The 21,975-nt window shown below is 36.8% G+C and overlaps 1 protein-coding gene across 2 annotated transcripts in view; it reads left to right on the top strand.

Annotated features, from left to right (window-relative positions):
• VWA8 (von Willebrand factor A domain containing 8) overlaps positions 1 to 21,975 on the top strand; it is a 718,869-nt gene that overhangs the window by 174,466 nt on the left and 522,428 nt on the right. For both annotated transcript variants that reach the window (XM_079136497.1, XM_079136496.1), the window contains exon 20: positions 18,277 to 18,348. In XM_079136497.1, coding sequence (XP_078992623.1) covers positions 18,277 to 18,348 — 72 coding nt within the window. The remainder of the gene's footprint in view (positions 1 to 18,276; positions 18,349 to 21,975) is intronic.

Below are 21,975 nucleotides of genomic sequence, written 5' to 3'. Positions count from 1 at the left end.
ATTCTACAATTCTGTTTTTTGCTCAGGTATCATAATATATATCACTAAATTATATTAATGATATAGAAGGTATCCAGGCAAATTCTTCTTTCTTAATAAAAATCTTGGTTTAAAATTTTGAGATCTGTCCAAACTATACTAATTATTTCCTATATAGCAAAGCCATAACCCTGATTTGATTTTAATTATTAAGAGTCAGATAGCTAATGTAGGTTTTATTTTTCTTCAGAAACATTAGTGTTCTTGTATAATCAGTACAGAAATGAACAGAACATTAAGTTGTAAGACAGAGGAGAGAAAAACTCTTGCCTAATAAATAAAAACAAATTATTGATTTGAAGGAAAATATACTATTTCTAAAAATTGATGGTATCACACTCTGTCCATGTAGTGGAAACGAACAAAGAAAACAAGAATCAGGATACTGTTATAAGTAACAGTTGCTCCATAGTAGCAAGGGTTGAAAAGATTTCAGAGCGTATAAGAATGTAGGAAATTCAGTAGCAAGGGGGGACCGTTGTGCTCTTGAACATAGTGTCTGTTGCCAAGGTGTTTGTGATAGAGACATGGAGGGCTGCAGGACTGCTGTGAACTTTACGCAGAGGCCCTGAGGGACTTCTTGTAACCTGTCTCCAGATGTACGTCCTCCTCTGAAAGCATTATGAATTAACCACTAATGGAAAAGTTTTAGCTGTACCAATTCTAGGGACAGTGACTTGATTAAATTTGCTTTTGCTATGTGTATTACTGATTCTGTTTTTGCTGCACTTCAGCTTTGAAGTAATGTGCTTCAGAGCCTTTTGCAGATTTAGGTACCATTTTGTTTTATGCCCTAGTGTCCCCTTACCACATTGTGTTGGGAGTGGTTTTTAAAATGTGTTCTTCCATATTACAGGGCAAAGCCCTGTGTTTTCTTTATTTTGTGTCTCCAGCAAATAACAAAGTGCCTGGCACATAGTAATTCCTAAGTATATAAGTGTTGAAGGGATTAATAAATGGATGAATAAGATTTTGAATGTTCATGCTAATGAATATATTTTTCATTTATTCTGTCATTAAGAAATATTACAGTTGCATTAGTAAGGAGGAGAGATTTAAGGCAAGGAAAATTAATAGCCTCTTAATAAGCCTAAGGAGGTTTAGATTTGAAAAAAATTTTTAAAAATACTTATCATGGGTTGGACCTTGTCCTAAGGTATTGGGATAAAGAGATTAAAATAGTCACATGAGCAAATGCATCTCTAGAGCTCAAAATGCTCTTAATCTGATGGAAAATACAAGCAAATACACATGGTTACTTCACAGAGTGATGTAAGTATATGCAGGTTACTGTGCATACCTTTGTGAGGTAATTATCCCTGTTTATAAAGATAATAGAAAATTGGTTAACAAGACAATACTGGACAGTTGTGTCAGAGACTAGCATTTGTAGAGACTTGCTTATATGAAAGAGTAGCTCCTTTAGGGAACCCCATGTAATTGTCACTGGCACAGAGCTGAGATTGCAAATAGAAAAGTTTCAAGAGTTAGGCTGATGAGTTAGGAAGGGATCAGATCATCTGGACTTCTCAAATTAAGAAACTGGGATTTCTTTCATTGGTTTCCTCACCAATCAAAGACTATGCACATTTGCTAACTTTGCATTCACTCTTGAATGTTGTCTAGGAGTTAGAACCAAGGCAAAGAGAAACTAGTTTGGTGTTATTATAACAGTCTAGGTGAAAGTTAAGAAGGATCTGAAATGAGGCAGTGAGAGACTAGAGTGGACACCTTGCAGGGCTATTTAGAAGGTAGAGTCCTTGGAACTTTGTGTTCATTTAAAGACAAAGATTCTGCCTAAGGGAGCACATAGTGTGGTGGAAAAGTAAACTGAAGAGTAAGTAGAAAATTATCGCGGATTCTGCCCATGCCTGGAACATTATGTGGAAGAAGGTTGGGAATGACCTGAGACTAGATCAGAACATGAGGAGTATACCTTTGTTCCTAAAGTATTGAGTCATTTAAGGAGTTTTGAAAAATGAATTGGTAAAATTTTGAACAAAGAAGTGACTGTATGAGAATTATAGAGAACACATTGACTTAGGGAAGGGATAAGGTTATAAAAGCTAAATTAGATTAAAAATTATATCTATCAACCTACCTTCCTACCTACCTACATAGACCAGAGATGATAACACCCTAAATTCAAGCTGTGGTAATAGTAAAGAAATAATGAATACAGTTGATTTTTCGGGGGGTGCTGGTGGCTTAATATCCAGGTCTTGAGTGGTTTTTTTGGATCTTGATAAGAGAGAAGCAAGGTAGGTAGAGTGATTATAATAATGATGAGCATTTGATCAGGCAATAGAAAATAATGCTATTAATTGGGTAAAAGGATAAAGGATGAGGAATGATATTGAAGAGAAAGTGATGAGCCAAGTTTTGAATTTGGATGTGCTGAATTTAGGAGACTGATCAGTACCAGGTGGTGTATTATTAGTCATCATTGAGAAATCTTGATGTTTGAAGATCATTGTTAGCTGCAGCCATGAGATGGATGAAAGAATTTTGGAAGTGTGAAGTCAGAAGTATCTCATCTAGCACTAATGTGTGGGTACCCAACTCTGCTCACAGCCCTCACTTGGCTCTTATGTGGGTGACTGTGAACAAATTGGTGCTACCTGTTCTACCCTTTATTGTGACCCCAAAGAAAGCAAGTAAAAAGGTAATGGAGAGAACAAATGAAGGAAGCAGGGGAAAATCAATATGGAAGAAATTACTACAAAAAGATGATCTAGTCTAGAAGTCTATAGAGATAAATTATTAGAGAGGCAGGAAAAAATCAGGAGAGAAAGACAACTAACTAGAAGAGAGACTTAAGAAATCATCTGTAGTGCTAAGTAGACCAAGAAGACAAGAATTATATTGATCATGACCTCAGCCTTAGTTAGTGTTTGTGGATTTGAATAATCTCATTAGATATAATGAGGGTATGGAGTAGGAAGATATGAGAATAATACAGATGAAAATACAAATATAGTTTGGATTAGTTTTCAGTATTACCGAGCCATGAAGGTGCTCCTTGCAACTTTTCTGTACATTTCTCATGCAGATTAGCCCATTTATTTCAGGAAAAACTTAGTGTTTTATGGAAATTGACATTGAAGTTTCATCTATATTAAAACGTAAAGTCACACACACATATGTATCTATACATATATATGTGTGTATGTATATAGCCATCCTCCATGGTGCTTGGGAGTGAGGGATGTTGAGTCATGGACTTACTGTGGGCTGATTTTACTCTAATAATAATAATAATAATAATAATATATCACATTATATTATAATAATAATCATTATTGTTGGAAATGTAGGTTTTTGCTAAGTTGCCCACACTGGGCAATCCTCTGGCCTGAGCCTCTGGGGTTGCGAATGTGCTAGCACACTCAGTTTTGTGGTATTATTTTGACACTTAAAATGTTTCATGCTTTCCTTCCTCAATTCCTGCTTTCCTTCTAGTGTACCATGAAACTTTTGCACTCTGTGATTTTTTTTTACTTTGTTAATTTTTGTATTTTTGTTCATGCTCTATGAATTTGAAGTAGTATGTAACGAATTATTAGCCAATACCTTAACCACGATCCCAAACAACGTAAGTCTCCTAAACAATTTAACTCAAAAAAAAAAAAAAAAAAAAAGGTAAAGGTCCCTGGACTATATTACCATAGGAACTTGGTTTTAAATTATTTCCTAGGATTAACTTTTATAGGGCAATCATGTATCTCTGTTTGCTTTTAAGATAGTCTCAGTTTAGGCTGGGGTGCTTGCCTAGCAGAGTGCTTTCCTAGCTTGCACAAGGCACTGAGTTCAATCCTTAGCACAGACACAAAAAAAGTCTCAAGGCTCAGTTTTTACCTGTGGTTGACTCAGCATAATTATTAAAGTGGCTCTTTATTTTTAAAAATGTGCCAGAATGACAGTAAGTGAATATGCTTGCTTTACTTCAGGCCTTGTTGAAACTCCAGCTCTCTAGTATATCTAATTTTAAAAAACAAAAACTACCAAGATAAACATCAGGGGCTACTCATTTGTTCTCGAAGAGAAAAATCGCTTTCTTAGTTTTCCTTTCTAAGAAAGAAACAGAATAAAAATATACTAAACTTGACAAGTGAAAGAAAATTTTTCTGATTCTCTGAAAAACTAAGTTAAAATAAGAAAAGCAGTTGACATACCAGAAAAATATCTTCAGATTTATGAAATACAAAAGGTAAATTTGCCTTTTTTAAAATAGGAAACTTCAATAAGTTTAATACATTGGGCTGTTATTTATTTGATACAGAAAACCAAGAGAAAATAATAGGGGTATTAATTGTGCTAGGATGTAGTCCTTCTCCTGACCCCCAATGAGCTTTTGTAACCTACTTACAGGTGGCCTATTTTTTAAGATACAAAAGAGCAATGTAACTTTGTCTGTAGCTATTGTGAACAACCTTAATCTTGTTCTTTTATGATATTGTGTCATAATTCAAATAAAAACCTGTGGAAGTTAAATAATATTTTTAATTCCAAAGCTATACATAGATTTGAAGGTAATCGTTAAGATCAAGTCAGTCTAAAATGTTCCATAGAAATTGCCAGTTATTTTTGGAAGCCATTATATATTTACATTAGCAAGTGTCAATTTAAATTTAACATTAAATTTTAAGATGATCTTACATAGTTTAAATAAAAATATTTGAATTGAATTATAAAAACTAAAATGCTGGTCATTAACTTGGTCTTACTCAAACAGATTGTTTTAAGTTTTCAGTATCAGTGACTTAATTGGTTATGTAACTTACTTATATTCACCTCATTAATTTTTTTTTTTTTTGGTATGAAGTGGTAGCTCATTTTATATATATTTTTAAATAGCACAAAAAAGAGGTTATTTTAATGTATGATCAATATATTACAGGTTAAGGATCCTTAGTTCAAAAATCTAAAATGTTCCAAAATCTGAAACATTTTAAGTGTCAAAATAATACCACAAGTAGAAAATACCACAGTGACTGCATGTGATGAGACCAGTCAAAAGACAGGCACATTAAAAATTTTGTTTTGTTTTATTTTTTTTACATCCCCATGACACCCCCCCCCCCCCCCCCCCCCCCCCCCCCGGTTATATATTGTCATACACTTATCAGAGAAAACATTCAGCCTTTGGTTTTTTGGGCTTGGCCTGTTTCACTTAGCATGATATTTTCCAGCTTCATCCATTTACCAGCAAATGCCATAATTTCACTCCTCTTTATGGCTGAGTAATATTCCATTGTGTGTGTGTGTGTGTGTGTGTGTGTGTGTGTGTGTGTGTGTGTGTGTGTATCACAGTTTCTTTATCCATTTGTCAATCGAAGGGCATCTAGGTTGGATCCACAATCTAGCTATTGTGAATTGAGCTGCTATGAACATTGATGTGGCTGCATCACTGTAGAATGCTGATTTTAAGTCCTTTGGGTATAAACTGAGGAGTGGGATAGCTGGGTCAAATGGTGGGTCCATTCCTGGCTTTCTGAGGAATCTCTATATGGCTTTCCAGAGTGGCTGTACCAATTTGCAACTCCACCAGCAATGTAAGAGTGTCCCTTTTTCCCCACATCCACGCCAACACTTACTATTGCTTGTGTTTTTGATAATACCCACTCTCATTGGAGTTAGATGAAATCTTAGGGTGGTTTCAATTTGCATTTCTCTAATTACTAGGGATGATGAGCACTTTTTCATACATTTGTTGATCACCTGTTTATCTTCTTCTGTGAAGTGTCTGCCCATTTCCTTAGCCCATTTATTGATTGGGTTCTTTGTATTTTGGATGTAAAGTTTTTTTAAGTTCTTTATAAACTTTGGAAATGAGTGTTCTGTCTGAAGTGTGTGTGGAAAAGATATTCTCCCACTCTGTAGGCTCTCTTTTCACATTATTGATTGTTTCCTGTGCTGAGAAAAACTTTTTAGTTTGAATCTATTACATTTATTGAATCTTGCTTTTATTTCTGCTCTGTGGGAATCTTGTTAAGGAAGTCTGGTCCTAAGCCAATGTGATGGAGATTTGGGCCTACTTTTTCTATTTGGTGAAGGGTCTCAGGTCTAATTCCTAGATCCTTGATCCATTTTGAGTTGAGTTTTGTACAGGGTGAGAGATAGGGTTTTAGATAGGGGTTTAGTTTCATTTTTTACTGCATATGGATTTCCAGTTTTCCCAGCACCATTCGTTGAAGAGGCTATCTTTTCTCCATTGGAAGTTTTTGGCAACTTTGTTTAGTTACTGTAATTATGTGAGTATATCTCTGTGTCTTTTATCCTGTACCATTAATCTACCTGACTATTTTGGTGCCAGTACCATGCCATTTTTGTTACTGTTGCCCTATAGTAGAGTTTAAGGTCTGGTATAGTGATACTTCCTGCATCACTCTTCCTGTCCAGGATTGCTTTGGCTATTCTGGGTCTTTTGTTCTTCCAGATGAATTTCATGATTGCTTTTTCTGTCTATGAGATATGTCATAGGGATTTTAATTGGAATTGCATTAAATGTGGATAGCGCTTTTGGAAGTATGGCCATTTTGATATTAATTCTGCCTATCCAAGAACATGGGAGATCTTCCCCAATTTCTTTCTTCAATGTTTTGTAGTTTTCATTGTAGAGATCTTTCACCTCTTTGGTTAGATTGTGATTCCCAAGTATTTTATTTTTTTGAGGCTATTGTGAATGGAGTTGTTTCCCTCATTTCCCTTTCAGATGTTTCATCACTTATGTATAAAAATGCTTTAGATTTATGTGTGTTGATATTATATCCTGCTATTTTGCTGAATTCATTTGTGAAGTCTAGAAGTTTTCTGGAGGAGTTTTTTTGATCCTTTAAATAGAGAATCATGTCATCAGCAAATAGTGACAGCTTGAGTTCCTCTTTTCCTATTTGTATCCCTTTAATTTCTTTAGTCTGTCTAATTGCTCTGGCTGGTATTTCCAGTGCAGTGTTGAATAGAAGTGGTGAAAGAGGGCATCTCTGTCTTGTTCCTGTTTTTAAAAGGAATGCTTTCAGCTTTTCTCTATTAAGAATGATGTTGACTGTGGGTTTGTCATAAATAACCTTTACAATGTTCAGGTATGTTCCTACTATCCCTAGTTTTTCTAGTGTTTTGAGCATGAAGGGGTGTTGTATTTTTTCAAATGCTTTTTCTGTGTCAATTGAAATAACCATATGATTCTTATCCTTAAGTTTATTGACATGATGTATTACATTTATTGATTTACGGATGTTCAACCATCCTTGCATTCCAGGAATGAACCCCTCTTGATTGTGGTGCACAATCTTCTTAATATGTTTTTGGATACAGTTTGCCAGTATGTTGTTAAGGGTCTTTGTGTCTGTATTCATCAAGGATATTGGTCTAAAATTTTCTTTCCTTGATGTATCTTTGCCTGGTTTGGATATGAGGGTGATATTAGCTTTATAGAATGAGTTTGGTAGGGTTCCCTCCCTTTCTATTTCCTGGAATACTTTGAGAAGTATTGGAATGAGTTCTTCTTTGAAGGTCTTGTAGAACTTGGCTGAGAATCCATCTGGTCCTGGGCTTTTCTTGGTTGGTAGGCTTTTGATGGCTTCTTCTATTTCATTGCTTGATATTTGTCTGTTTAAATTGTGTGTGTTCTCCTGGTTCAGTTTGGGAGGAGCATATGTCTCTATAAACTTGTCAATGTCTTTGGTATTTTCTATTTTGTTGGAATATAGATTTTCAAAGTAGCTTCTTGTTATGTATTTCAATGGTGTCTGTTGTGATCTTTCCTTTTTTATCACAAATTCTAGTGATTTATCTCTCTCCTTCTCTTTGTGTGTCTAGGGGTTTGTCTATTTTGTTCACTTTTTCAAAGAACCAACTTTTTGTTTTGTCAATTTTTTTAAATTGTTTCTTTTGTTTCAATTTCATTGATTTCAGCTCTGATTTTAATTATTTCCTGTCTTCCACTACTCTTAGTGTTGTTCTGTTCTTCTTCTTCTAGGACTTTGAGCTGTAATGTTAGGTCATTTAGTTGTTGACTTTTTATTCTTTTCTTGAATGTGCTCCATGCAATGAATTTTCCTCTTAGTAGTGCTTTCATAGTGTCTCAGAGATTTTGATATGTTGTATTGTCATTCTCATTTACCTCTAAAAATTTTTTTTATCTCCTCCCTGATGTTTTCTGTTATCCATGTTTCATTCAATAGCATATTATTCAGTCTCCAGGTGTTGGAGTAATTTCTGTTTTTTATTTTGTCATTGATTTCTAATTTCATTCCATTATGATCTGATAGAACACAAGACAGTATCTCCATTTTTTTGCATTTCCTAAGGGCTGCTTTGTGGCATAACATATGGTCTATTTTCGAGAAGGTTCCATGTGCTGCTGAGAAGAAAGTGAATTCACTCGTTGATGGATAGAACATTCTGTATATGTCTGTTAAGTCTAAGTTATTGATTGTGTTATTAAGTTCTATGGTTTTTTTGTTTAGTTTTTGTTTCGAAGATCTATCCAGTGGTGACAGCAACATGTCATGTTAAAGTCACCCAGAATTATTGTGTTGTGCTCTATTTGATTCCTGGAATTGAGAAGGATTTGTTTGATATACATGGATGCACTGTTGTTTGGGGTATAAATATTTACAATCGTTATGTCTTCCTGATTTATTGTTCCCTTAAGCAGTATGTAATGTCCTTCTTCTTCCCTTCTGACTAACTTACGCTTGAAGTTCCCTTTACCTGAAATAAGGATGGAAACCCCTGCTTTTTTACTGGGTTCATGTACATGGTTTGATTTTCCCCATTCTCTCACCTTTAGTCTGTGGATGTCTTTTTCTATGTGATGAGTCTCTTGAAGGCACTATATTGTTGGGTCTTTCTTTTCAATCCATTCTGCCAGTCAGTGTCTTCTGATTGATGAGTTTAGGCCATTAACGTTCAGGGTTATTATTGAGACATGATTTATATTCCCAGTCATCTGGGCTTATTTTTGTTTTTTAACTTGACTCGGTTTCTCCTTTGAATGGTTTTTCCTTTGCTGACCTACGTTGTTGTTTTTCATTTCCTCCTCATGGAATATTTTGTTGAGAATATTCTGTAGTGCAGGCTTTCTATTTGTAAATTCTTTTAACTTTTGTTTATCATGGAAGGATTTTATTTCATCTTCAAATCTGAAGGTTAGTTTTGCTGGGTATAGGATTCTTGTTTGGCAGCCATGTTCTTTCGGAGCTTGAAATATGTTGCTCCAAGCCCTTCTAGCTTTTAGAGACTGGGCTGAGAAATCTGCTGATATCTATATTTGTTTCCCCCCTATGTGTAATCTGATGCTTTTCTCTTACAGCTTTCAAAATCCTATCTTTATTTTGTATGTTAATCATTTTCATTATATTTTGCCTTGGTGTGGATTTGTTATGATTCTGTGCATCTGGTGTTCTGTAAGCCTCTTGTATTTGATTTTCCATTTCATTCATTAGGTTTGGGAAATTTTCTGATATTATTTCATTGAATAGGTTGTTCATTCCTTTGGTTTGTATCTCTGTGCCTTCCTCAATCCCAATAATTCTTTTTTTTTTTTTTCTTGTAAGGTAGCTGGTCGCAAAATCTGTATTAAAACATATACGTGACTCACTTACATATAATTAATAAAGTTACAAATATCATAGAATATAAATATTGCATTTATATTAGCAAATGAGAGAAAATATCTAAGAAAAATTTCTAACAGGAAATATGCTGAATGTATATACAAATATGTATGTATATATACACACACATATATACATGTATACCAAAAAGATAAACCTTAATAAAAGAAATATATAATTCTATAACAAAGAATGTGCCATACAGTATGTTGGCAGGAAAAAAATACTTAAAAATAAATCAAATCTCCTTAAACCAACTATGAAATCAATGTGATCAGAATGAAAATATTATAGTAATTTTTTTCTTTTTTTTTATTGTAACAAATGGGATACATGTTGTTTCTCTGTACATGGAGACAAGGCATACCATTTGTGTAATCATAAATTTACATAGGGTAATGTTGTTTGATTCATTGTTATTTTTTTCCTTCCACCACCCCTCCCACCCCTCTTTTCCCTCTATATAGTCCTTCCTTCCTCCACTCTTGCCCCCCCTTAACCCTAACCCTAAATGCAACCCTAACCAGAATGCTAACCCTTCCCACCCCCCATTATATGTCATAATCCGCATATCAGCGAGATCATTCGTCCTTTAGTTTTTTTGAGATTGGCTTATCTCACTTAGCATGATATTCTCCAATTTCATTCATTTGCCTGCAAATGCCATAATTTTATCATTCTTCATGGTGCAGTAATATTCCATTATATATATGCCACAGTTTCTTTATCCATTCATCAATTGAAGGGCATCTAGGTTGGTTCCACAATCTGGCTATAGTGAATTGAGCAGCTATGAACATTGATGTGGCTGTATCTCTGTAGTATGCTGATTTTAAGTCCTTTGGGTATAGGCCAAAGAGGGGATAGCTGGGTCAAATGGTGGTTCCATTCCAAGCTTTCTGAGGAAACTGCACACTGCTTTCCAGAGTGGAAACACTCTGCTTTCCACTAATTTGCAGTCCCACCAGCAATGTATGATTGTACCTTTTTCCCCACATCCTCGCCAACACCTATTGTTGCTTGTGTTCTTGATAATCGCCACTCTAATTGGGGTGAGATGGAATCTTAGGGTAGTTTTGATTTGCATTTCTCTTATTACTAGAGATGTTGAACATGTTTTCATATATCTGTTGATTGCGTGTAGATCTTCTTCTGTGACGTGTCTGTTCATTTCCTTAGCCCATTTGTTGATTGGATTATTTGTATTGTTGGTGTAGCGTTTTTTGAGTTCTTTATATATTGTGGAAATTAGCGCTCTATCTGAAGTATGAGTGGCAAAGATATTCTCCCACTCTGTAGGCTCTCTCTTCACATTACTGATAGTTTCCTTTGCTGAGAGAAAGCTTTTTAGTTTGAATCTATCTCAGTTGTTGATTCTTGCTTTTATTTCTTGTGCTATGGGAGTCCTGTTGAGGAAGTCTGATCCTAAGGCAACAAGTTGAAGATTTGGACCTACTTTTTCTTCTATAAGATGCAGGGTCTCTGGTCTGATTCTGAGGTCCTTGATCCATTTTGAGTTGAGTTTTGTGCAGGGTGAGAGATAGGGGTTTAATTTCATTCTGTTGCATATGGTTTTCCAGTTTTCCCAGCACCATTTGTTGAAGAGGCTATCTTTTCTCCATTGCATATTTTTGGCACCTTTGTCTAGTATGAGAAAATTGTATTTATTTGGGTTTGTGTCCATGTCCTCTATTCTGTACCATTGATCTACCTGTTTATTTTGGTACCAATACCATGCCGTTTTGGTTACTATTGCTTTGTAGTAGAGTTGAAGGTCGGGTATTGTGATACCTCCTGCTTCGCTCTTTCTACTGAGGATTGCTTTAGCTATTCTGGATTTCTTATTCTTCCAGATGAATTTCATAATTGCTTGCTCTATTTCTGTAAGGTACATCATTGGGATTTTAATTGGAATTGCATTGAATCTGTATAGCACTTTTGGTAGTATGGCCATTTTGACAATATTAATTCTTCCTATCCAAGAACATGGGAGATCTTTCCATCTTCTAAGGATTTCTTTAATTTCTTTCTTTAGTGTACTGTAGTTCTCATTGTAGAGGTTTTTCACCTCTTTTGTGAGATTGATTCCCAAGTATTTTATTTTTTTTGAGGCTATTGTGAATGGGGTAGTTTTCCTGATTATTCTTTCTGAAGATTCATCACTTATGTATAAAAATGCATTGGATTTATGAGCATTGATCTTGTAACCTGCTACTTTACTGAATTCACTTATGAGTTCTAAGAGTTTTCTGGTGGAATTTCCAGGTTCCTCTAAATATATAATCATGTCATCAGTGAACAGGGATAGTTTGAGTTCTTCTTTTCCAATTCGTATCCCTTTAATTTCTTTGGTTTGTCTCATTGCTCTGGCTATTGTTTCAAGGACGATGAAGTGGTGAAAGAGGGCATCCCTGCCTTGTTCCTGTTTTTAGCGGGAATGCTTTCAGTTTTTCACCATTTAAAATGATATTGGCCATGTGCTTAGCGAAGATGGCCTTTACAATGTTAAGGAATGTTCCCACTATCCCAATTTTTTCTAGTGTTTTGAGCATGAAGAGATGCTGCATTTTATCGAATGCTTTTTTTGCATCTATCAAAATAATCATGTGATTCTTAACTTTAAGTCTGTTGATATGGTGAATTACATTTATTGATTTTCAGATGTTGAACCAACCTTGCATCCCTGGGATAAAACCCACTTGATCATGGTGCACTATCTTTTTAATATATTTTATATGTGATTTGCTAAAATTTTGTTGAGATTTTTTGTGTCGATGTTCATTAAGGATTTTTTTTTTTCATACAAGGAACCATTTATTTGCGCAGACGAATTCACGTCTGCCGGGGAAAGGGGAAAAGCAAAGAGGGAAGATGGCGGACGGTTCGTCTCAGACATAGGGATTTCGTGGGCTGAGAGGAACCAATCGCGAAGGAGAATTCTTACAGACTGACTGATGGGCCAATGACATAGTGGGACGTAATACTGGAGGCAGGAAGCAACGTAAGCCAGAAATTCCTGTAACATGAGAGGCGGGCTAACGCAGATTGACAGGTGGTGGGGAGGTCGGGAAATTCCTGTAACTGGAGAGGCGGGGAAACGCAGATTGACAGGTCGTTGGGAGGTGGGAAATTCCTATCACCGGAGAGAAGGATGGCTTTATATCTTACATTCCCCATTTCATTTTATATAAAAAATTAAAAAATCTTGTTTGGGTACATGGATGAAGGTCAATCTTCTGTAATTACTTCCTGCTGGGTGTGGACGTAGAGCTGGTATCATTGTGGTAGGAAGAACTGGGGACTTGATAGTTTCTCTGGAGGCACATCTGCAGCCAGGCTCCGATTTTTTGTGAGATCCTGATATTTCTGCAATACAAGTTGATTAGTTGACATGGAAGTAAAAGACAAGGGGTGGAAGAACTGAGAAGTTGTTCCCATAACAAGGCCTAGAAAAGGCTGGAGAGGACAGGCCTTTATTTGGGAGCTTTAACATTGTCTAGGTTATCAGGAATGTGAACACAACATTTAGTAGAGATCTCTATACTTCTGTTACTAGCAAACATAGATTAAGCCTACCTATGTCTGTAGTTTTAAACTGACTAAAAACTTCTGACTCTGGTAGTTTCTCTTGATAGTTACTATTATTTTTAAATGCCCAAGAATGGCTATGCTTTGGTTTTAACTGATTTGCTAGGTGTTTAAGATCAAGCTGGTCAAAGTGACCTGTTCCTGTCTGTTAAAGAGTCAGCTGAGTTTCCACAGAGGTAACTCAGAGAACTTAAGAGCAGCTTCTTAGCTCCATTAGTGCCATTTGGTTTGGCAAGGTCTTTTCCATGACGTGGCTTTCTTTGAAAGCATCAGGGATGTTTCCCTGTTTTTCCATGACCCTCCTCTGCAGCAGGTGCACTGAGTGATTTTTCATCCTCTAGTCTCAACAGTCTCCTTGATCAGGAGGTTGTGTGACCCAGAGTTGCAATACTCCTTAGAGAAGTTCTCTTGTTCCCTGGGTTCAGACTGACTTTGAGGGCAAGACCCAAATATGGACTTTTCTTGACCTCTCTATTTAAAATCTCTATTTCTAAGTTTGATCTTAACCATCAAACAAGTCAGTCTCACCAATCATAAAGTAAGAGTACTGGGCTTTGGCTTTAATGTCTATGACTTTACAGTTATTTACCCCCTTTTATCTAACTGGGGTTTACATTATCTGTTCTATAGGTGATGGCGTACTATTTCAAGTTAATTTATGATGTTTCCTCTTGAAGCAGTACTTCTGCAAAATATTGATCAGGCAACAATTAGAGTTTATAAGGAAAATACAAAATGGGGTCATCAACAGTAAAACATTCAGTTTGTGCAATAGCTATTTTGAATTTTGGCCGAGTTCCCATTTGAGATTACAGTAATCTTTACAACAAACATTAAGCTTTTGAACACAACTTTAAATGAGTTAAAGTTAGGCTTACTTTGGAGCCATTGTAAAGTGTAGCAGGGTGGTGAGGCAGAGCCTTATCTCAGGTAACGTGGGGCTTTTCAGTGAGGGGCAAAGGAGTATATAAACACAGATTTTGAAGATTAAGCTGAGATCAGATGGAGCTCTGTTCTCTGATGGAAATGTGGATCTAAAGAGTTATGTTAGCAATCTTAGCAATCTTTATATGTGTGCAATGTTAGGCTATATATTCCCTATTGATGACAGGCAATACAACATTAAATGATAGGTTTACCATTACAGACAAGTTTAATTTGGAGAACAGCAGCTTGATAAATTTTCTGTTTTAAAGGCTTGTATACCTGGAAAATATGAACACATTTAATATACAAAGAATAATGTTTTTAAGTATGTTACTCCATGGAATAGCTTTATAAGTTAATCAGATGTCTCTAACAAACACATTTGAGTAATCCCATACATGTTACTTATTGTAGAAAAACCAAGACATTAGACAATTGTGGCAATAGTATTTGCCATCTCTTTCCTGTTGAAAACAATGTCCTAGAAAAATTTATGTTAGACATTTTATAAACACTAATATTTTATTAGTTTGACCACTTAGAGACTTGTAAGTTAATTTTAAGGACATTTTACTTTTATTAGTTTACCCAATTTAAATTGAACCTTATTAAATCATGTGACTTAAAAATATTTGGATCCATTTTTAAAATTTTAATTTTTATGCACGCTTATATTTAACACAAAAGCAAAGGCCTTATAATATTTATTTCCATTGCAATGTAATGGATGTTCAAAAATAACTCTAGAGTTGGATAAAAAGAACTGATCAAAAATTATTAACCTAGGTCTATAGGATCAAAATTGTGAGCTCAAAAATACAGCATTTAAGAAAAATAAAGTCCTGGAAGAAAAATGATAATGGTTATTAATTAAAGCATGAGAAAATGAGGAGAGAAAAGTTGAAAGGGAGAAAAGTATTCTGAGTTGTAGCCGAGGAGAAATTTTAAATGGACACTTTTACACTTTTTTTTCCTTAGGTTTGAAACTGGTTTCCTACTGCGCCTTTCTTCATTCACATGTTAATGTAACCCTTGACTGAGATCTGAATCTGAAAGGGGCCAATATGTTCTAGCAGAAACTTGATGCTTAGGTCCTTTTAATTTCTTGAGCCTGCAGGGAGAGCTGAGAGAGAAAGAAAAGATTTGAAAATAAGGAATTAGCCAAGAGATCGTGTTCAGGTGTTACTCCTTCCTTGCCAGCCACATCCTGTAAAGAAGCTAGAATGTACGCAGGACACCACGTGGTGGGGGGACTTGGTGGGCTGAGCAGCGGAGCGGAAGGAGAAACAGAATGAGGCAAAGGAGAGGAATGAACAGGAACTTCTGCAGTAGGAGGCCTGTAAGGACATGACTCATCAGCTGGATTAAACTTAGAAGAGAAAGGATTAAAAGGGGAAGGAGAAGCAGCAAGAGAGGAAAAACACGAAGGGAAAGGTTCCTTTCCACTCACCAGGTTGCCCACATATGTATTTAATTATAACTAGTACAATTAGGCATATAATTTTAAAGCTAGAATTTAGGGTGCCATAAATAGACCATTCTGACTTACTATCTAAAGGACAATTTAGCTCTGATTTAGGGAACAGGTGAAGGGGTTTGAGATGATTCAATAAACATCTCAGGGGCGCGTTTGCTGGGGTGGATGTTCTGAATCCCATGGTAAACTGAGACCCACCTGGCTAGTGATTTTGGCGTCCCAAGACCACGATACCAGGCAACGAGAGGTTAGAACAAAGGCTTGATCGTCACCAAGACCAATTTTAACTGGGCATATGCCGAGAGGTTTTGGACACCTGGCCAGGATTTCGAGCGAGACACAGCGGAAAATAAGAGAGAGGTCCAGAACCTGAGAAAGAATCTCAGCACCATAAAACCGAGGAGTCCACCCAGCAACTAGGACCAGCTATTCCCACACCTCGGCAGTCCGGCGGCCCAGCCGCGGCCCAGGCGGCGGCAGCCACGAGAGGGAGGGGGAAGCCGCGGGTGGCGAGCGAGAGGGAATGGGACTACGGCGCCACGGGCTGCGGAGATGTGTTTCTGGTCAGGGACCTAAGGGAACTCACCGATTCTGGAGTCCGGTGTTGTGTGCAGAGAAGTGGGCATCCCAGTAAATGGAAGATGAGCCTGTATAAGGGGGCGCACGCAGGAGCTTGCGGATGGGGTACCGCCTGCTTAGGCGGCAAAGAAAGAAACTCATCCCTGAGTCTTAGGCACCAGATGTTAGGTTGAAAAAAAGAGGCATGCAGTTATGGTTCGTCGCTAGCTCCCAGAAACGCTCCACAGATACAGGTCTCATACAAGGAACCATTTATTTGCGCAGACGAATTCACGTCTGCCGGGGAAAGGGGAAAAGCAAAGAGGGAACCATTAAGGATATTGGTGTGAAATTTTCTTCCCTCTATGTGTCTCTGTCTGGCTTAGGTATCAGGGTGATATTGGCTTCATAGAATGAGTTTGGGAGGTTCCCTCCTCTTCTATTTCATGGAATAGTTTGAGAAGTATTGGAATGAACTCTTCTTTAAAGGTTTTGTAGAACTCGGCTGAGAACCCATCTGGTCCCGGACTTTTCTTTGTTGGTAGGTTTTGATGACCTCTTCTATTTCATTGCTTGAAATTGATTTATTTAAGTTGTATATGTCCTCCTCGTTCAGTTTAGGTAATTCATATATCTCTAGAAACTTGTTGATGTCTTCGAAGGTTTTCTGTTTTGTTGGAGTATAGATTTTCAAAATAGCTGCTAATTATGTTTTCTATTTCACTCTTGTCTGTTATGATATTTCCTTGTTCATTCTGAATTTTAGTAATTTGAGTTTTCTCCCTCTTTCTCTTTGTTAGTGTGGCTAAGGGTTTATCAATTTTGTTTATTTTTTCAAAGAACCAACTCTTTATTTTGTTAATTTTTCCGATTGTTTCTTTTATTTCAATTTTGTTGATTTCGGCTCTGATTTTAACTATTTCCTGTCTTCTAGTACTTTTGGTGTTGGTCTACTCTTCTTTTTCTAGGGCTTTGAGCTGTAGTGGTAAGTCGTTTATTTGTTGATTTCTACTTCTTTTGTTGAATGCACCCCATGAAATAAATCTTCCTCTAAGTACTGCTTTCATAGTGTCCCAGAGATTTTGATATGATGTGTCTTTGTTCTCGTTTACTTCTATGAATTTTTTAATTTCCCTCCTGATGTCTTCTGTTATCCATCTTATAATAGCATATTATTTAATCTCCAGGTATTGGAGAAGTTTCTGTTTTTTATTCTGTCATTTATTTCTAATTTCAATCCATTATGATCTGATAGAATACAAGGTAGTATCTCTTTCTTCTTGTATTTGCTAACAGTAGCTTTGTGGCATAAAATATGGTCTATTTTAGAGAAAGATCCATGTGCTACTGAGAAGAAAGTGTATTCGTTCTTTGTTGGATGGTATATTCTATATATGTCGGTTAAGTCTAAATTGTTGATTGTGTTATTGAGATCTATGGTTTCTTTATTCAATTTTTGTTTGGAAGATCTATCCAGTGGTGAGAGAGGTGTGTTAAAATCGCCTAGTATTATTGTGTTGTGGTCTATTTGATTTCTGGAATTGAGAAGGATTGTTTGATGTAAATGGATGAGCCAATGTTCGGGGCATAGATATTTATGATTTTTATGTCTTGCTGATTCATGCTTTCCTTAAGCAGTATGTAATGTGAACTTCCAGGGAACAGCAGGCAGCTAGTGCTCCACTTGCGGTCTGTGGTCAGTCTGCTGACTGCTGTCGGACCATCAGGAGGTTGTCAACCTTGGGCAGTGGGTGATGGGTAGGTGAAAGGCAGGTGATGGACAGGCAAGTGGCAGGCAAGTGGCGGATGGTAGGCGCCAGACAGTGAGCAATCAAGAAACAGATATCCTCTGCTTGAAACCCGAGTTATGGAGCGAGAAGGAACACAGCCTTCCTCTAGTCCACCATCTTGGATCTCCCCATCATTAATTCTGTTTTCTTAAAAATTAAATCAATCGAGTATTCTCTCCAATGTCTTACCTTCTACGAAGATTTCTATGTAGTTAACTTCCTTATTTCAACTTGATTGTACAAAACAACATTAATGTGTGTTCCTTTTTTTCTCTAGCACATGATAGTGATGGAAGACATGCTCAAAGACTTTCTCCTTGGAGAACACTTATTATTGGTTGGCAACCAGGTAAGTTGTGGATGAAACTCAGGCTCTAATTAGTAATTGAAAGTAATAGTTTCAAAGCAGTAGGTTTCTTCTTGTTGTTAGAGTAAGTTTTTGGAATTGCTCCCTCCCCCTCCCAATAAAATGACTGCTTTAATTAAAAGGTGAATATCTACCTTAGACCTAACCTTAGACTTACCTCTAGGCTTAAATCAGACCCCATTCAATTTCCCATCATTCTATTCATTCTAATCCACAAGGATCTACTCTTCTTGCTCTTATCTGTTACTCCAGCCCTGCTCACCATCAGCAGTCCCCTGGATTATAGCAATGATTTCCTACCACCTACACTCTAAACTGTCTCCACTCTGCAGTCAGATTTATACTTGTACAACTATAATATGATTAAGTCTCTCTTTTGTGCTTAAATTGACTCTCCATTGTCCTGCTGTATAGTCTAAGTGTATAGTATGCCTGATAGTCTTGCAGGATCCAATCTCTGCCCACCTATCCAGTCCCAGGCTTTGGCTCTTCCTTTCTCTCTATGGTAGCTGAGCTACTCTGAACTTACTTCAGTTTCTTATTTGCATTCTGGTTATTAGTACATTGTCTTCCTTCTACACGGGACACCTCCTGTCTCCTTACATCATGTCCTGCCCCTAACTCCTAGGAAGGAGATCTTCCCTTCTCCCTAGCTCAGTTAAGTTCCCCTGCTTACCTCCTTTCTATTCTTTTTATCACACAAATTATATGGTCTGAATTTACATATGAGTTACTCTTCCCCACTTGTCTGTAAGGTTTTGGAGCGCAGGGACCCTGTTTTTCTTATTCATCTCTGTCTGTGGTTCCTAACCCAGTTCTGCTACATAGTAGATATTCAATATATGTTTATGGAGGAAATGAGTAGATAGTCTCTACTTAAAAGGTGCTGACAGTTTTCCTCAACTGAATTATCATACCCACAGAAAATGGCACTTGTGGTTTCATTTTTAATTGGTCTTAAATTAAGAGTGGCATGCTCTCAAAAGTTTGTCCTTTATTTTTTTTTCTTTTTGTACTTACAAAATTAGTCCATATTCTTAATATGTTTTGAACCTCAAACTTATAATATTTAAGTGCTAGTTAAAAATAAAAATGGGCCTATGGAGTGGTTTACTGGCTGAGACATAAGCTTGAAATTAGCTGGCTAGAGATGCAGTGGCTCTGACACATGGTGTGTGACTTTGGGCAAAGTCCTTATCTTAGCTGTTTCCTGATGTCAACCTGAAAATAAAAATAGTTTGTATTCTACTGGGCTAATGTAAGGATAACATGACATAATGCATGGAAAGCACTTCACACTGTGCTCTACTCTGCCATCTAAAAATAAAATCACTGTAAAGTTTTAAGTACTTTAATATCTTGTTTTATGTTTTCTAAGCAAGAACTAAAAAGTAGAACAATAAATTATTCATGGAAATTTTTTCACTATTTGAAAAGTCCTACCTTCTTTTCTTTCCTGAAAAATCATTTTTCTGTATTCCTGAGGTAGAAGGATGAAGATCAGTTGACAGTATTTTGTTCCTTGATGTTGAAACCCAGAAGTCAAGTTGTCATCTCACTTTGGAAAACAATGAGTCTGTGGACTTTGAAGTCCTATATGGCCCAGGGTGCTTCACAGTCTTTTTATCAGTTTAACCATGGTGTACTCAGTGTGTCCTTTTCAGAACTTCAACTGTCACATGAATGTCCTTAGACACAGAGACTTCTGGCCTCTCAGTAGCAGCAGACCAGCCTAGCGAGGAGAATAGACTGAGAATATTCAGAGCTGGGCTCAAGGAGCAACTTTTCTGAGGAGAAGGCTTGTAAAAGGAAGGTCCTTGGAGTTCAAGCCATGGGGTTCCAGGTATTTTTGAAACATTCATTGGTATTGATGCACTGAAGTTTGTTGAGTTGAATGCAGTTTCTCAGCAAAGGTAGATTTTACTATTAAGCTATTAATAGAATCAGGATTTCAGGACAGTGATTTGCATTAAATGTCAATGTTAGAGTCTAACCGGTAACTAGAGATGGGGAGTGTATTCTAACCTCTGGAAGATTGAGGGGAGGTATGTAGGGTAAGGGGTAAGGTGGAATGGAGGTTTGCTTCTGCTTTATGAGAAATGAAAAAGAAACTGGGAAAGTATTTTGGAATTATTCTGAATTATTCTAGAGTGCTGTATAAATGTTGGTGTAAAATCCTCCTTGCTACCTCTCATCTGTTTCAAGTCCCAAGGAAGGGAATGACACTAGAGCAAGGGTTAGGCAGCAGGGTAGGTGTGGTGGAGGGAATAGCAGCTATAGCTCTATGGACATGTGGTTGGCCCCTAACATCTGTAAGGATGGATGATTCAGACCTGTCAGGAACCAGCTGAATAGAGTGGAAGACACTCTGGGGCAAGGCAGGATGTATGGGTATCACAAACTTGTCAGTCCATTTATAGACTACATCTTCCCTTCTTTTACCCTTATTCTGCCACCCTCCACTTTGGAGAAAGAAGAATCGACAAAGGGAAATTATATTCAGAAAAGGCTATGTGTTATTGGTCTTTTTCACATTGGAAGAATTTTCTCTTCTTTCCTTATAAACTTCTGAGACTGTCAGTGTTATATTGTAGTACAAATGTTAAGGGAATTTTTAGATTGTGTAAGTAATTTCTGCTGCCTGTGTCCATTAAATCGTCTAAAGAGAAAGTCTAACTCTTTTAAATTGCCATTTGATAGCCTCCATTGTTGGATCCTACTGTTTTTTGTCTACCATCTCATTTCTCCCCTCAAACTTTTGTTCTCAGAGAACTAAAATGGTCTGTTTTCCAAATAACCCTTTTTATCACTGTTATATTCCAGCTTCCTATGTTTGCCAGCATACTGTCTTCTTTCCTCCATCTTTGCCTACTAAATGCTTTCCGCCTCAGAGTGGCAACGTGGTATAATGGAAATGAAATAAGCTGGGAATCTGAAGACCTACCCCTATGTTCATGTTTTTAAATGGTGTATTTGATATGGAGTAAATTGTTAATCCCCTAAATAGGCTTTCTGTGTTTCTCTCTCTTTCTCATCCAAAAAATAATGAATGGAATGAATATATTCTAAGGTTACTCCTAGCTATAGTGTTCTCTTTTTGTAGCAAAACTTTTCATTTCTCTAGTTGTACACAATGCAGAGTCACACCATTTATGCAGTCATATATGTACATAGAGTAAAAATGTCCATCTCATTGCACCATCCTTCCCACTCCCACAAATCCTCCCCTCCCCTCCCTCTCCTCTACCCTATGCAAAGTTCCTCCATTCTTTCCTTGCCCCTGCCACCCTCCATTATGGCTCAACATCCACTTATCAGAGAAAACATTTAGTCTTTGGCTTTTTGGGATTGACTTACTTTGCTTAGCATGATATTCTCTAACTCCATCCATTTACCTGCAAATGCCATAATTTCATTCTTCTTTAAGGATGATGAGTATTCCATTGTGTATATATAACACAGTTTCTTTATCCATTCCTCTCTTGAAGGACATCTAGGTTGGTTCCACAGTTTAGCTATTGTGATTTGAGCTGGTATAAACATTGATGTGACTGTGTCACTGCAGTATGCTGATTATAAGTCCTTTGGATATATGCTGAGGAGTGGGTC

This window comes from Sciurus vulgaris, assembly GCF_902686455.1.
Source record: "Sciurus vulgaris genome assembly, chromosome: 4".
Taxonomy (NCBI): domain Eukaryota; kingdom Metazoa; phylum Chordata; class Mammalia; order Rodentia; family Sciuridae; genus Sciurus; species Sciurus vulgaris.
Note: the sequence above shows the minus strand (reverse complement) of the source record. Positions and strands in the feature narration are given on the sequence as shown.